Source organism: Humulus lupulus, chromosome 3, assembly GCF_963169125.1.
Source record: "Humulus lupulus chromosome 3, drHumLupu1.1, whole genome shotgun sequence".
Lineage (NCBI taxonomy): Eukaryota > Viridiplantae > Streptophyta > Magnoliopsida > Rosales > Cannabaceae > Humulus > Humulus lupulus.
Genome location: NC_084795.1, coordinates 284,421,468 through 284,439,315, shown reverse-complemented (window position 1 = coordinate 284,439,315; position 17,848 = coordinate 284,421,468). Strand labels below are relative to the sequence as shown.

The 17,848-nt window shown below is 34.2% G+C and overlaps 1 protein-coding gene across 1 annotated transcript; it reads right to left on the bottom strand.

The window, feature by feature from the left end:
* Window positions 1–5,577: 5,577 nt before the first annotated feature.
* LOC133824866 (ankyrin repeat-containing protein At5g02620-like) lies at window positions 5,578–16,140 on the bottom strand. Its single transcript, XM_062257875.1, has 2 exons — window positions 15,960–16,140; window positions 5,578–6,284 (listed from the first exon to the last, which is right to left on the bottom strand). The coding sequence occupies exon 2, from the start codon at window positions 6,266–6,268 to the stop codon at window positions 5,594–5,596; it is 675 nt and encodes a 224-aa protein (XP_062113859.1). The 5' UTR covers window positions 6,269–6,284; window positions 15,960–16,140; the 3' UTR covers window positions 5,578–5,593.
* Between the last annotated feature and the right edge of the window lie 1,708 nt (window positions 16,141–17,848).

Below are 17,848 nucleotides of genomic sequence, written 5' to 3'. Positions count from 1 at the left end.
ATAGAAATTTTAAAAATAATTCATATTAATCTATTCTCCTAATTAATGAATCTTTTTTAACTTTCATAACTTCATTTTCATTAATTCGTTACATAGTCATTGTTCTTTGAAGTGGTTTTATTTTTTTAAATAACTTATATATTTTTTTTTTTAGGCTGAAATACATAATATTTCATAAATTTTAAATTAAAATATATTATACTTATGCATATAATATATTTCTATCTTCAAAGGGGAAAATGCCTACACTATATTCACTCCAAACAGAAATAGTTAGAAATGTAAGAGGACAACTTTCTTTTGTAGCAAAAATTAAGATCATAATTAATAAAACATAATAAACATAAATTAATACAATTTCTAAATAAAACTAACCAATATTGTAAGTTGCTTTCACCTATAGTTATTAGTTGGATATGAAATGATATATAATAATGCTTGCTTACTCCATCAAATAATCAATATATGTCAAAATTGGAGGCTTTATTATGCAAGGTAGGCCATTGCCTTAACATAGAGTCTAAATAATTGTCTGCAACATTAAATGATATTACCAAATTGTATAATAAAGTTGTCTAGTTGAATTATTAAGTTTTTGACATTGGTTACATAATTATTTGCTATATAAATATGTGAAGCATTTTTTTATTCATATTTATACGCATTTTTAGAATTTTCTTAAAATCAAAAGCTAGCCAAATAATTTAGTATACAAAAGATACAAAATATATATGTAATTCATTAGCATTAATATACCTGTGTTTCTTTTCAGAGTGTTAGGATTAGTTAGCATTAGTTAGTTAACACTGTTCTAACAACCATTCTGTTATTGTACAGTTCTTGTAACTGATTTGTACAGCTAGCATCTAACTAACCCTTGTATATAATTGCTCTGTAATTTACTGTTTAATTCAATGAGAATTACATCATTTTACTCATTCAATCATATTCCTTACATGGTTTCAGAGCCGATCTGATTCTCTCAATTTTCTTCTCGTTTTTTTTTCTTTCCGTTTCCGCGAACTCTGATTTCTCAATTTGTTCTCTAATTCATGGCGAATCCTACTGGTTCTTCGACTCCATCGTTTTCTCCAGTCGTGTTTTCACACAATCTCTCTGTCAAACTTGATCTTCATAATTTTTTGCTTTGGCGACCTCAAGTGTATGCAGCAATTCGTGGCCATTCTCTTCAAGATTTTATTGATCCAGACTTCCCTGTGCCAGAAAAGTACATGACTGAGATTGATCGATTTGCAAGCAAGGTCAATCCAGAGTATCTCAAATGGGAGCAGCAAGATCAGCTCCTATACTCGTGGTTATTGTCTTCAATGACGGAAGGGATTCTTACTCGTGTAATTGGTGGCAAGACATCTGCACAAGTTTGGGCGATTCTTGATACATACTATACAACTCAAACCTCAGCTAAGGTAGATCAATATCAAACTCAACTCAAAAACATCAAGAAAGGTTCGCTGTCTTTGAATGAGTATCTTCTTCGTATCAAAACTCTAGTTGATAAACTGGAATCTGTTGGCCAGTCTATTTCTCCAAAAGAACATATAAGTGCAATTTTCAATGGTCTACCAGCTGACTATGATGTGTTCATCATATCGATTCAATCTCGGACACAAGCGTACACGGTTGCTGAAATCGAATCTCTGTTGCTTGCTCAAGAGACGCGACTGGAGAAGCACAATCTTGAGCTTGATTCTGCACCAGCCATGGCGAATCTTGTGAATAGTAACAATTTAAAGAAGAGATCGATGTTTCATAATCCATTTGCAAATTCTCAGTCGTTTATCCCTTCATCTGGATCTGGCCGTTCTCATGTTCCTACTGCTCCAAATCGACCTTTCTGGAATCCCTATGCTACCGGAGGTCGAGGGTTGATTCCCAGCATGCCTTCTCAATCTGGTGGTTCCTCACGAGGAGGCTTCCATACATCAGGCGCATCACGACCTATTTGTCAACTTTGTTCTAAGCAGGGTCATTTTGCTTCTAAATGCTACATGCGATTTAATCCTGATTTCCCTGGATTTGGTGCTGGTCCTACTGATAGACAACAGTCTCAGATGTCAGCTATGGTGGCCACGGCTGATATGGTGAATGATCCATGCTGGTACCCTGATTCTGGAGCAACAAATCACTGCACCAATGATGATTCGCATTTGGCTCAGAAACAGGAATATCTTGGACCTGACAAATTACATGTGGGTGATGGTAATGGTCTGATGGTGTCTAATGTTGGTAAGGCTTTTATACAATCTCCTTCATCTCCTAAATTTTTTGTCCTCAATAATGTTCTTCATGTCCCATATATCACAAAGAATCTAATTTCAGTATCTCAATTCACAAAAGAAAACAAAGTATTCTTTGAATTTCATCCTGACTTTTGTCTTGTGAAAGATCAGGATTCCAAGGAGGTCCTGATGCAAGGCAACCTCAGTAATGGCCTCTATGCTTTCCCTACAACATCAAAATTGTTTGGTTCCACTGCTTCTTCAACTTCTTGTCGTTCTAATGTGTCTTTTTCTACTGTTTTGTCTGTTCAAAATAATGCTTCTGCTTCTGCTTCTACCTCTTGTAATGTTGATTGTGTTTCTTCCAAGTCTGAATTTCATTTGTGGCATAGCAGGCTGGGTCATCCTGCAGCCAAAACTGTAAGAACTGTTTTGTCATTGTGCAATTTGCCATCTTCTAATAAAACAGTCTCTGATTTTTGCAATGCATGCTGTTTGGGTAAAATACATAAGTTTCCATTTCCAATTTCAGAAACTGTATATGATTCTCCCCTGCAGCTCATTCACTCGGACCTTTGGGGTCCTGCTCCCATCACCTCTTCAAATGGATATAAATACTATATTCATTTCATTGATGCCTACTCCCGGTACACTTGGGTTTATCTTTTAAAAACCAAATCTGAAGCCTTACAAACATTTATCAATTTTAAAACTCAAGTTGAAAATGAGTTTAATTGTAAACTAAAATCGTTTCAATCCGACTGGGGAGGTGAGTATCGTGCATTCTCGTCATATCTAACTCAGCAGGGCATTAGTCATAGACTCTCATGTCCAACTACACACCAACAAAATGGTGTTGCTGAGAGGAAGCATAGACATATTGTAGAAACAGCCTTGACACTTTTAGCAAATGCATCCATGCCTATGAAATATTGGGATGAAGCTGTAAGGACTTCTGCTTTTCTTATTAATCGATTACCTTCTCATGTCTTAGCTAATCACAGTCCTTTTCAAATGTTGTTTAACAAACTCCCAGATTACACTCAACTAAAAGTGTTTGGCTGCTCATGTTTTCCTAACACTAGACCATATAATGCACATAAGCTACAATATAGATCTATTGAATGCACTTTTTTGGGTTACTCTTTGAAGCATAAGGGATTTAAATGTCTTGCACCTACTGGTCGAATCTTTATTTCTAGAGATGTCATCTTCAATGAACATCTTTTTCCTTTTGCCTCGGCCAGTTCTACTCCTCATGCTTCTTCTACTCCTAACTCTTCAAAATCAACTTCGGGATCCATCCCTACAACTAATAAAGTGCACTCTACTCCATCTTCTACTACCACTATATTACTTCCTGAGACAGTGTCTCAATCTCTCCCTTTACATACTTCTTCCATTACTCCATCTTCTATTCACCCGACTCCCACTTCCTCTCCTACTCTATCTCAAAACTCCACTCCGCATGTCCCATCCAGCTCACTTCCTCCTCCATCTAACTCTAATCTCAATTCTGTGAATGACATTGTATCTGCAGCCATACCAACTTTACCTACCACAGAAACTACCAACATCCACAAAATGGTTACAAGGTCCAAGGTAGGTGTTTTTAAACCCAAGGCTTATATTGTTTCTAGAGAACCTCTTACTGTTAATGCAGCATTGCAGGATCCTCTTTGGCATTCAGCTATGAATGAAGAGTTCTCAGCCTTGATGAAGAATAATACTTGGGAGTTGGTTGATCTTCCACCTAATAGAAAGCCAGTGGGATGCAGATGGTTGTTCAAGATAAAAGAAAAGCCAGATGGTTCAATACTGAAGCATAAAGCTCGCCTAGTTGCTCAAGGTTTCACTCAGCAGTTTGGATTTGATTTTACAGAAACCTTTAGCCCTGTGGTAAAGCCTACAACCATCCGAGTTCTATTGACTATTGCTCTATCTAAGGGCTGGAGAATAAGGCAACTAGATGTTAATAATGCATTCCTTAATGGATTGCTCAAGGAAGAGGTATATATGAAGCAACCACCAGGCTTCATTGATAAGGACTATCCATCACGGGTATGCAGACTTCATAAGGCTCTTTATGGTTTAAAACAGGCACCTAGGGCCTGGTTTGATAGGCTCAAACATACATTGCTTACCTTTGGATTCACGGGTGCCAAGTCAGACCAATCTCTGTTCATTCGTGTTACTCCATTTCATACAACTTTCATCCTTGTTTATGTGGATGATATTTTGCTTCTTGGAAGTTCCTTTACTGAGATTGACATAATTGTTGCTGAGCTTAATGCAGCCTTCTCTCTCAAAGATCTTGGAGAAGCTCAATACTTCCTTGGCATTGAACTCCTCAAGACTCCTACTGGTATTCATCTCTCTCAGCGAAAATATCTCATTGATATACTTCATCGGGCCAAAATGGAACATGCCAATCCTTTACCAACTCCTATGACAGCTGGAGAAAAGTTAACTGCTCAAGGCAGTGAGATTTTTGATGATGTCTCTACTTACAGGAGTTTGGTTGGTGCCTTGCAGTATGCTACTATAACTCGTCCTGAGTTATCTTTTGCTGTTAACAAGGTGTCTCAATTCATGCAGGCGCCCTTGCTATCTCACTGGAAAGCTCTAAGAAAAATACTTAGATATATTCGGGGCACTTTGGATCATGGTCTCACCTTTCACTCCAGCACTTGCCTTGATCTTGTTGGGTTTTGTGATGCTGATTGGGCATCAGATCTGGATGACAGGCGATCTACATCTGGGTATTGTGTATTTTTTGGTCAGAATTTGGTGTCGTGGGCTTCTAAGAAACAGCATACAGTATCACGTTCTAGCACGGAGGCTGAATATAGAAGTCTTGCTCATCTTACTGCTGAGTTGCTCTGGCTTCAGTCCTTACTTTCTGAGTTGCAGTTTCTTCTTCCAACAACACCACTTGTTTGGTGTGACAATTTAAGCACGGTTCTCATGGCTGCAAATCCAATACAGCATGCTCGGACTAAACACATTGAGTTGGATCTCTATTTTGTTCGTGAAAGGGTGTCCAACAAACAACTCATTATCAAGCATATCTCTTCATCTGACCAAGTTGCTGATGTGCTCACAAAGCCTCTTACCGCTGCTCGTTTTGAATCTCTTCGGCACAAACTTAGAGTGTCTATTCTATCCCCTCTAAGTTTGAGGGGGGATGTTAGGATTAGTTAGCATTAGTTAGTTAACACTGTTCTAACAACCATTCTGTTATTGTACAGTTCTTGTAACTGATTTGTACAGCTAGCATCTAACTAACCCTTGTATATAATTGCTCTGTAATTTACTGTTTAATTCAATGAGAATTACATCATTTTACTCATTCAATCATATTCCTTACACAGAGTAACAGCAACATGGAGTACAGTTCTGCCTTTTGGTCCACTAGTGGCCGGCGAGGGGCAATTTTGTAGTATTTCATCAGCCAATCCCAGGTACCCTAGGCCTCCCTCGACGGCTAAGTAAAGTGGAGTCTCCCCATCTTCATTAGTCGAATATGGGAAATGAGGGTCTTCTTTAGTCAATATACGTACAACCTCAAGATGGTTGAACCGTACAGCCTCGTGCAACGCAGTGTCCTTATTTTGATTAGGAATCCTCATAATTTGTTTGAACACTTCATTATTCACTGCGGCGTTGGCCTTCTCGAGGTCATCTTGTTCAAACAAGGTTTTGGCACGATTAATAAGAAACTCAACAATACAGTGACGGCCGTACCTCGCTGCCAAGAGTAAGGGAGTCTCTCCTCTTGCATTGGTTTGCTGCAACAGTGGTGGACACATCTCCACTATCCCCACAGCGAAGGATATATCAGTGCTTTCTGAAGTAATTATATTGACATGGAGGACTGTATTCTTTTCTGGGGTCAATATATATACTAAGTCAAGGGCTGTGAAGACATCCAATTGGCCATTGGCTGCAGCCAGGAACAGCTCCGAATCCATGCAGGTAGTTTCATAGAAATTGCTAATGGTTTCAGATGGCTGAGAGGAAGCCATTGCTGTAAAGTTTTTCCTGACAATAATAATATTTATAAAATGGTAGGCACCCAAAGTAATGATAATATTTATATATATCACTTTATTTGGCTTATTTATTTTTTGATACCAGTGATGATGATGAGCTCTCATACATAAATTATCTCTTGAAACAGATATGCATACATTGAGATCTCAAGTTTGATACATTTAACAGATATTGTGTTATTTTATTTGGGTGAGAATGAACTGGAGACAAAAAATGTAATCACTTAAAACAAATATATTGTGTTATTATATATATGTGATTGGCTTTGTTCTTTTTCTCCCTCAAGAAGTTGTCTTTATTCTTGGGTTCACGACTTTTTTTGTAACCTGTTATTGATTTTTTATAAATATATTTTAAGGGAAAAATTTTAGTCCTTCCCAGGAATTACTATTGACAAAATAGTTGCCTTCTAATGACTGGTTGTGATGTTTTTTTAATTGTCAATAATGCTATATATTCTCATCCAAATAGGATTTAATATTGCATATTGTGGAGATGGTGCTGTAGGAAAGTATACTTCCATTGTGCTTTACATTGATAAATGAATAAAATGTAGATAACGGAAACTAACTAAAAATAAGATTACATATATATATATAATAATTATATTAATATAAATTTAAATATTATAAAATATAATTATTATTATTATAATAATATATAATACAACACTAAATATTTAATAATTACATCTAGTGTTGTAGAGTACACGATCAAGTTGGTGCCACGAGAGCAGAACTCTAACGCAGACGCCTTGGCAAAATTAGCCAGTGCGAAGGATGCTGACACTCTGAATATAGTACCAAGTTGAATACTTAGCGAGCCCAAGTATTACCAAGCAGGAAGCAATGCCAATTACTGTGGCTGACACTTGGATGACACCTATCATCACGTACCTCGAGCAAGGGACTTTACCAGAGAACCGCAATGATGCCAAAAGGACGATGAGACAGGCTGCTCGGTATGTCATGATGGAAGGAGTGTTATATAGAAGGGGGTACTCTATGCCACTGCTAAGGTGTGTGACACCCGACCAGTCGAAGAACTTGTTAGCCGAAGTACAGGAGGGATTTTGCGGAGATCACACTAAGGGGCAAAGTCTCTCTAAAAAGATTTTACGACAATGATTTTTCTGGCCTACAATGAACGAGGACTCCATGAAGTATGTGAGGAAATGTGATAAGTGTCAGATATTTTCTAAAATACCCAAGGCACCTCCAAATATTTTAAAACAAATGCAGAGTCCCTGGCCCTTTGCAGTATGGGGCATTGACCTGATCAGAAGGCTACCTAAAGGGAAAGGATGAGTGCAGTTCGTAGTCGTTGCAGTGGATTATTTTACTAAGTGGACTGAAGTTGAACCATTAGTCACAATCACGTCAAAGAAAGTGTTAGACTTTGTGGTGAAGAACATCATCTATTGCTATGGTCAGCCAAAAACGATAGTATATGATAACGGAACACAGTTTGATAGTGATCTATTTACTAATTTTTGTGCTAGGCATGGTATTACGAAGAGCTTCTCCCCAGTGGCTCACCCATAAGCCGGTATCCGGAGTTATTTGGTAAGTAAATTTTGAGGACGAAATTCTTTTTAGTAGGGGAGAATTGTAGAGTCCAAGAACTTTACTTAGCTAATTGTTTAGTAGTATTATAGTATGTTTAGTGTTATCTTTGTTACTATGGATTTTTGGTTCAGACCGGGAATTATTTGGACACTCATAGTAGTACTTATAGATTGTCTAAGTTTAACCTATAGTTTAAGAATATTAAGTATAACCTAAGGTTTGATTATATGACTGATATTAAGGATAGTATTTGTTATATTATAAGGTTTAGATATCAACCAATAGGATTTTAAGCACATGTTATGAATGGTAATTAAGGATTAAGTATTTTTTAGGATTAAATTAAATAAGGGTAAAGTTTGAATGATATAGGGTCAGTCAGCAGCTTTGAATACGTTAAAGGCTTAGTCAAGGCTGTTTACTCCATTCAAACTTAGCTAAAAATGTGTAAATTCGTGTTTAAATATTCAGCGTATGCCGATATATCACAGCTATAGGGGGCGATATATCGCAGCACGTAGATACGGAAAACACGAATCGATGCACAGTCGCCTCGGGAACAATGGTCCAGGCGATATATCGCCTATAGGGGGCGATATATCGCCTCCTCCAGCATAAATTCAAATACTTTTGAATTCTTTTCCTTTCAGCCATTCAAACTCCTCCATAAGTCCAGCATCTTTTGAACGAGTCTTCAGCCTCTGCTGAACGATTATTCAAATGATTTTCACCTAAAAAGCCATTATTTTTATTCAAGTAAAATCAAGATACTTTCTTTCTCAAACTCTATAAATAGGACCTAGTACCCAGCCATTATTCACCATTTGCTCTAAGTTCAGAAGCTGCTAGTGTTAAGTGAGTGTGAGAGTGTAAACACTTGGTTTGGGAAAAACTATAAGCTTAAACATCATAAGCTTATCAAACACTTTGGGAAGTGAGTTCTATAGTATTTCGGTGGAGGTTAGATTGATCTTGCAAATCTTTGAGGTAAACCCGAAACTCTATTTTATTTATTTCATGTTATTTCCTTTCTCAAAACCTTCTACTCAGTCCCCTAACCTCATTCTTATTTTGGTTAGGGAATCCAAGTTCTTAAGCATATAAGTCGGTAAGTATGTTTTTATGGTTTAGTCTTTCCATCTCTTTCATTTCATCTCCTTTCTTTAGACTCACTCTTTCTTATGGTTTTAGGAGTGTTCCAAAAAGTCCCAACTCAGTCCATTATATCCCGGTAACTTTGGTAAGGAAAATAGGCTAGAATCAATATGTTATGTGCTTATGTTATCTATATGTTTTATATTATTAAATGTGTTATGATATGTATATATGTTTGTAGGCTTGGGTATATGACCCATATGACTAACAAGACCCCAAATGGGTTATGGGCATATGACCTACTTAGCTAGTAGGACCCCACTAATCCCATGGGCATATGCTTGTTTAGTCTATGGGACCCCAAGTAATAATGGCCATTATAATAAGTGTATGTTATATGTATTATGTTAAGTCTTTATGTTTTCTTATGAAATTATGTATATGACTATGTGTTAGATTTTCCTTGCTGGGCATTAGGCTCATTCCTTTTTGTTTTATGTGCAGGAAAATAAGCTTTAGAGGCGGTAAGATTCGTGACGCTTGGAGGATGTGTATCGATGATGAATGGAGTCAAGGGGCCGAGCGTTATTCGATTCGAGGATGTAGTTTCGGTTTTATGTCTTTTTACATGTATTTTCCGCACTAATTATGTAATGTCTTATTATTTTAAATTATGTTTTTGTTTTAAAGACAATGGGATCCCATATCCTTTTGGTATTTACTTTGTAAGTAACTCTCATTTTTATAAGTTACTTAATAAAATTATGGTATTTTCACAAATGTAAGTTCTTTTTAAGGATTTTATGTATAGTTTCGTTAATGGTCCAAATAGTCTAGATTAGTGGGTCATTACACTATCTGAGCAAATGAGCCGCATGCCCGAGCGGCTGTGCTGCATATCCGAGGGACTAGGAGAGCCAGGAGGAGTTCTGCACGTGTCCGAGGAGCCAAGCACGCCGAGGGGGCGCGCATCCGAGCGGCTGTACCGTGCGTCCGAGGAGGCAGGGGTGCCCGAGTAGGTTCGCGCGCATCCGAAGGCAAGTGCATCCAAGGAGTTGCTGGCAGGCCATCCGAGCGGATCCGTGCGCAACCAAGAGCCACACCGAGGAGCCGCTAGTAAGTGCGCATCTGAGGAGGTAGGCATCGAGGGCCATCCGAGGAACAGCTGGAAGTACCTCCAAGAAGCCAAGCTGGTGCATCCGAGGAGCTAGGTACATCCGAGGAGCTGCTGTCGGTGCGCTCGAGAAGCTTCGTATGTCCGAGCGGGTCCGTGCGCGTCACGAGGGCTGCTGTCCGAGTAGCTAGCCATGCCAAAGAGCCAGACATCCAAGGAGTAGTGTCTGAGGAGATGCTGGGCTGTTGTCCGAGTAGCTGGCCATGCCGAGGAGCTAGGTGTCCGAGAAGTGGTGTCCGAGGAGCAGCTGGGTTGGTGCGCCCGAGAGGATGGTGTACCCAGGGAGTGGTGTACGAGGAGTAAGGGCATAGGTCCGAGTGGTCTAAACGGTTAGAAATGGCCAAGGCTATGGATTTGATGGGCTCAAAGGGAAACATCATCCATTGGGGCCAAGCCAATAAAAAAAAACGCAAATAACCTTGGCCAGAAAAGAATAAAGAAAAAAAGTGAAGAGAATCGGATTGTCTAGAGATTGTTTTCTGGTTTTATAGAGAATTTATAATTGTATTTATTTTAATTGTTTTAAGGAAGGAATAAATTATCATTGAAGTAAAAAATAATGATACATCATACATGAACTAATGAAGAAAAGAAATTTCTTTAGTCAACGTGAGTTTTCTATTCATCATGCTAATTTATGAATGGGTTTATACCTTTTAAGACCCTGTATTTTTTCTCATTATTTATTTGGACCCTGTGTTTTGACAAATTACTTTTTAGACCTTATGTTTTGTAAAATTATTAAAATAGAACCCTAAACTCAATTTTGATGAAGAAAAAATTGAAAATAACAACACAGTTTTTAAGCATAATGATTTTATTTTTGTTCTGAATTGTTAGTTTGGTAAATTATTTGTGATTTTAGTTGAAAAAGCATTGACCAAAATCGAGTTTAGGGTTCTATTTTAACCATTTTACAAAATATAGGGTCCAAAAAGTAATTTGTCAAAACACAAAGTCCAAACAGGTAATAGAAAAAAACACAAGGTCCAAAAAAGTATAAACCCTTTATGAATCCATGAATTGTGAATACTCTTTGGAAATAGAATATATCAAACTCAAGCAAAGTCAAGATATACAATTGTGTAACCGGAGAATAATTAATGTATAATATGTTAGTTATAGGTGGTTTTTATTTATTTATTTATGTCATCCTAGTACCATTTTAATATTTAGGAAAAAATGTAACTATAATATTTGTATACATTTGATCCTGAAAAAAAAAAATTGGCAAAAAAATACTCCTGGAACAATAGTACTTATAGAATTTTACTCCTTTGTGTCTAAAATAGTAATGATTTAATGATGTAGCAGTAGAAAAACATATTTTAAAATATTTTTTATAAATTAATTGATTTTAAATTAGAAAAAAATAAATAAACATAATTTTAAAAATAAGAAAAAGAATAAAAACTTATTTTGAAATTTATTAAAAATCCAACAAATAAAAAATCAATAAACATAAATAATTTTTAATCCATTTATAATTTTTAAAAAAAACGAAAATCAATATTTATGTAGCTATATACAAGCTTTTCAGCCATATCATCATCTTTTAATGGAAACTACTGTATTAATACAACTACTCAGGAAGTAACTCTATATATATAGGGTAAGACAGGTACAGTTTGAGTACTTAAATGAATTTTTTTTTTTTTTTTATGACAATGTACATGGTTACTATTTAAGACATTTTGTAAATTTTTAAAAAAATTAGAATAATTTACAACACGTGCATACAAAAATCAGACACGAGTGCAACAATTTTGTTTTCGGCACCATAAACTATTCAGATTTTTTTTTTAAATTTACTGGATGTCTTAAATGACAACTACTCATGTAGGTTTAATTGTGTGCTAATTATTAATTATGGTTGTAATTATATATGGTGAACATATATAGGAATTGAGTTTGTTGAAGGCTTCTTTGCAGACTAAAACAGTTCTTTCTCATGTGCTCTTGGAGAAGGGGAACGGGGTCCCAATCAATTAACATTCTCCAATCTATCAATGAAAAATGATAGATATTATCTTTTGAGTTTAAACAACTGTTTGTTTGTTCGTTCGTTTGGGGACATCCCATAAAGAGTGTTTTTTTATATAATTTAATATACTATTTCATGCTCTCAATATCCGACATATTCCTTTAGTGTGATTACACTCCCATTAGAGATTGTATTTTTTACACTGTTTATAAAAATTATAAATACAGTTAAATAAGATATTCGTATGTCCTATTTACCCCATTTCCATATATGTGATGCAATTTTGGATTACTAAACCATAGCTGTTGACGCGGTTTTTCGACAACAGGTAATTAAGAAAATAAGAGAAATGGATTAGTGCTGAATAATGAACCGAAACAGATGAATAATCTTAAAATGAACTGATGACACGACTACGTTTTTAGGTGGTTCAAAGGTTAAAATCTTTCTACTCCACCAGCCAATATTATTGGTGTATTTCTGGTATTCTTTACAAGGTATTTCGTTACACAATAGAATCCAACCCTTTGCAACTCCCAGGGTCTCCATATTTATAGGAGAGGGCACCTGGGAGTTGGTAAAGGGGGGTCATCCCGTGACCTTCTTACCCATCATGTCACTTCCGTGACATTCATGACTAATTCCTAAAACCTGACACATGAAGTGTGGTCTAATCAATAGATAAGGGGGATAATGGGCCGCATGGCCCAACCCAGCCGTGGGTGCCTGAATACGCATATTCATGCTGCGTGTCCGAGAATTCAGCGATATATCAAACACGTGATGTATGATATATGCACGTTTACATTGCGTGGTTGACTTTATAAGGAGTCACAGTTTCCAACTCCAGCTCGTGCCTCGAGCTGGATGCCTTCTTGACCTACGGTCTTCATATTCTTGACTCGGCCCTTAAATAATCTTGATAAACATTTGGCTACCTCGAGCCAAAGAGGTAGGACCTGACGACAGCAGCTCCAGCCACGTGGTTGATATAATTATGCCATATCTCAGCTCGCTAATAGCCCGTGGAAAATTAGGGCGTACAATAGCGATATCCAAAAGCATTTAAAGGATCATTTGGTATGAGGAGATCACAGTTTTCACATTAATGGGAAAGTTGAAGAGGGAAATCTGATAGTCTGGAAACTTACATCATTGTGTTTGGTTGTACGTTGTAATCACTACAAGAAAGAAGGCTTTTGCCGGCGCAATTCGGAATTGCACGGCAAAAAAGACTTTTATCGGTGCATTTAGTGAATCACGCCGACAAAAATAAGGCATTTTGTCGGCGCAACCCCGAATTGCGCCGGCAAAGATCTATAAATTTTTTTAAAAAAAATACCATACATTTTTGTCGGCGCATCAAACGTTCACTTTAAATTTGTGCACATTTTCAAGAAAGTAGGTGGTTAGACTTTTGCCAGCGCGTTTCATTGCGCCGGCAAAAGTCGGACTAATTAAAACAGCGTCGTTTTGTCTTAGGGTTTTATTAATGACTTTTGCCGGCACAACAAAACGCGCCGGCAAAAATCATAGCGATTTACACAGCCGCCAAGCCCCTTCTTTCCCATTTTTTTCTTCTTCATTTTTTTTTTCTTTCTTCTTCTCTTCTCTTTTTCTTCAATCCGCCACCACCCTCCAGCCACACCACCACCACCCCCCAGCCGCACCACCACCACCCCCACCAGCCGCACCCCGAGCCCACCCACCCCGACGGCCACCCACCCCGACGGCCACCCCACCCGATCCCCTACCTCACCCCACTCGAGCATCGCGAACCACCACTGCCGCCCCCCTTCTCCTCCAAGTTGCCCACTGTAAGTTTTATAATATAGTTTTGTATTTTATTTTATTTATGTATTGAATTTTTTTTTTGTTTCTATGAAGTCCCCGAGCCACTGCCTGAGCGGAGCCACTGCCGAAGCAGTCAGAGAGGAACCACTGCCGGAGCGGCGCCATTTCACCCACTGTAATATTTGTATTTTTGCTTGTTAATATTTATTATATTGTATTTTGTGATATATGTATTTTAGTTAAAGTATGAACTTAAAACAAAATCAAATTAATAATGTATGTTTATATTTTTAAATTGTTTTATATTAAATGTGATATGTTTGTAAATATGTATTTAATAAAAAAAAATTGTATTAATAAAAAAATCAGTTTTGGTATATGTTTTTTTGTGGTTAAATATTTTTATATGTAAATTGATGTATTTGTTAATGTATATATATGTTTTGTATGATCTGGGAATATTCTGGATATATATGTGTTTAATTTGTAGGTTTTTAAAATTTTGGGATAGTTTGAAATATAGTCGTTATGCTACCCAAATTTTGTTAGAGTTAGTAAAATTAATAAAATTTTAATAATTAATTAAATAAAAATTTAAGTATAATTAAAAAATACATCAAAAAAATAATTTTTAACTATAATTTAAATAAAATAAAATTACCAATCATAATAATTAATAATTAATTTTAACATTAATTAGATGTTTTGTAATTGAAAAAAGTTAAAAATATAAATGATTTAATAAAATATAATTAAGTAAAATATAAATATAATAAAATTATTATTAATTAAGTAAATAATCAAATACAAATTGAAGAATTTAATAAAAAATTACAAAATGAAATTAATGTATAATTAAATTAATTTTAAAATAAAAGTAATAAATAAGTAAATAATTTTAAAAAAAATTGTAATAATTAATAATTAGCTACATTTTCCTTGGTAAATATAAATAAGGGATATTTGCGGTTAAGATACCCAAACTTACAACTTACTACCACTTAAATATCCAAACTGATTTTTTGGTGGCAAAAGTACCAAAACGTGAAATTTATTTGCAATTAGAGATACACAGTGTTAAATGTTAAAGTTGACTGGTCAAATGACACGTGGCACTACATGATTGGTCCACATTGTTATTATTCTTAAAATAATTTTCAATTTAACAAAAAATAAAAGTTACATTTTTTTCAAACTTTTTTTCAATTTAAGATTAAGGATCAAAAATACATTTTTTAAATTTAATTTTTTATTGTTAATATCCTCGAATTTTTTTATTTATTATTATTAAAATCTTCCTATTTATCATTTTTCTACTTTTTTTTAATTAAAGATTAAATAATTTTGTTTAAAATCCAAGCAATAATTTAAGATTAAATATTTTTTCAACTTAATCTTAAATTGATTAAAAGCAACAAATTTGATTTTTTTTTTGAAAAAATTATTTTTTTGTTACTTTTAAATTGAAAAACAATAAATTTGATTTTTTTTTTTAAAATGAAAAAAATAAAATGATATTTTTTTGAAAAATTATTTAAAATAAAAATAATAATGTGGACCAATCATATGGTGCCACCTGTCATTTGACCGGTCAACTTTAACATTTAACACTGTATCTCTAATTGCAAGTAAATTTCACGTTTTAGTACTTTTGCCACCAAAAAATCAATTTTGGTATTTAAGTGTTAGTAAGTTGTAAGTTTAGGTATTTTACCAACAAATATCCATTATTTAAATTTACCAAAGAAATGTAGCTAATTATTAATTATTATAATTTTTTAAATTATTTAATTATTTATTACTTTTATTTTAAAATTAATTTAATTATACATTAATTTCATTAGAACATATCCCAAAAATTTAAAATCCTACAAAAAACACTCAGAAAATTTCCAGAACATTCACAATATACATATTATTAATCAAATTTAAGTACTAACACATGCTACAATTTTATACACATATATAAATATATCACTAAACACATCTTACTTTGTACATACATTCACATATTAATTAAAATAATAATATAATTAAAAAATAAATACCTTGATGCCACAAAATTATAAATACTCTAGTGACCAAATTTCCAAGAGATACTCCTTCAATTTCTACACAAAATCAACCCAAAAAATTAAATTTAAACAAAGTTAAATCAACTTAAGATTGTTCTATTTTTAACATTAACTGTATTCTACCAGATCCGGTACTCTGACAAAAAAAAAATCAATAAGAGATAAAATTAGTAAACATCTAATCATTTACTGTTAAAAAAAAACATATAAATATGATATATGAAAATCCTTTAGGAAAAAAAATTATCTTATATGAAATTAATCTATTATGAAAACCATGTTTGAATATAATTGAACTCATACAAATATTGGACATTTGTAGCAACTATAATACGTCCATGACCATTCTAGCTATGTAGATTTCAAAGCACATTTAAGTTTTAACACATACAACAAAAGGGTGACTACTTTTTCATCAAAGTTCATAAATTATTCATATAAATATATAAACATAATAGAATACTTATAATATATTTCTGAACTTGCATTGCATGGAGGAAGTAATTCAGAACTAATTAGATTTAAGACCATACAACATAAGCATGAGATAACATAAGCTATAGAACTTACCTATATCCTCTGGCTCTCTCTGGAGAGTCTAATAAGATGTCAGAATCGGATGGAAGAAAAGGAGAACCAGGATAGTTTCCCAGGGCTCCTCTCCTAAGTCTGCAGAAGTATCAAGGTATTACAGGTTTATATATCTATAATATATATATATAAGCCGTGATCTTTCAATATAGTAAGAATATTCCTTATAGTAAGAATATTCCTTTTTTTTTTTGTCTTCTTCAACTAAATTTTACAACCCATAGCAATCGAAAACTAGACAACAATATAAATATATATCTATACTATATATATATTATATATATATATATACAGGATATGTGTTTTGAGTCATTCTTCTTTTTTGTTTTTTCTTTAATTTGTTTTTCGTTAAATAATATATATATAATATAAACTGATTATATTATATTATTTGTAATTGTATATGCACAATATACATTATATTGTATTAAGTATACGGGGTCATTTTTGCGTGGATGCAGTAAGTCATTTTTTTTTGTTTTTCTCTTAATTTGTTTTTTATGTTAAATAGTATATATATATAATATAAACTGATTTATATTATGTTATTCGTAATTGTATATACATAATATACATTATATTGTATTAAGTATACGGGGTTATTTTTCTTTTTTGTTTTTTTCTTCATTTATTTTTTCTATTAACCAATATATATAATATACACTAATTATATGATGTTCATTCGTAGTTGTATATGCACAATATACAATATAGTATCTATATATATAAATTTAATATGTATGATTATATTGTATTTAGTCTATTGCATTTATATAGTAATATAATAAAAGGCTATCATCATTTATTGAATATTAATACATACGAATGCAACGTGGTTTAATGCATGTGAAAGTTACACGTATTAATAGGCTTGTTGCTCTAGTCATACTATGCTGGTGTGTTGATCACACATATACGGTCATCCTTCTTTTTATAAACAAACAATAAATTATTAACTGTGAACTATTTATTTATATTATTATTTAATTTTTTTATGAGTTCAAAATAAAAATATATTATTTTTATAAAGAATAAAACGTAAAAAAAAGAGTAACACTGGTACCGGATTGCTCGTGCCTTTGGCACGAGCGACTCTCACTAGTATATATATATATAAGCAGAGTCATATTTATATATTTTATATTATATATGTTGAGAACCACGAAACAACAGAGCCAAAAATATATACCGAAGCGACTGTGAGGGGGTTTGCGGTGGTCGGAGATGAGCGCTGAGTGGGGGGGGGGGGGTTCACAGTGGTCGAAGAGGAG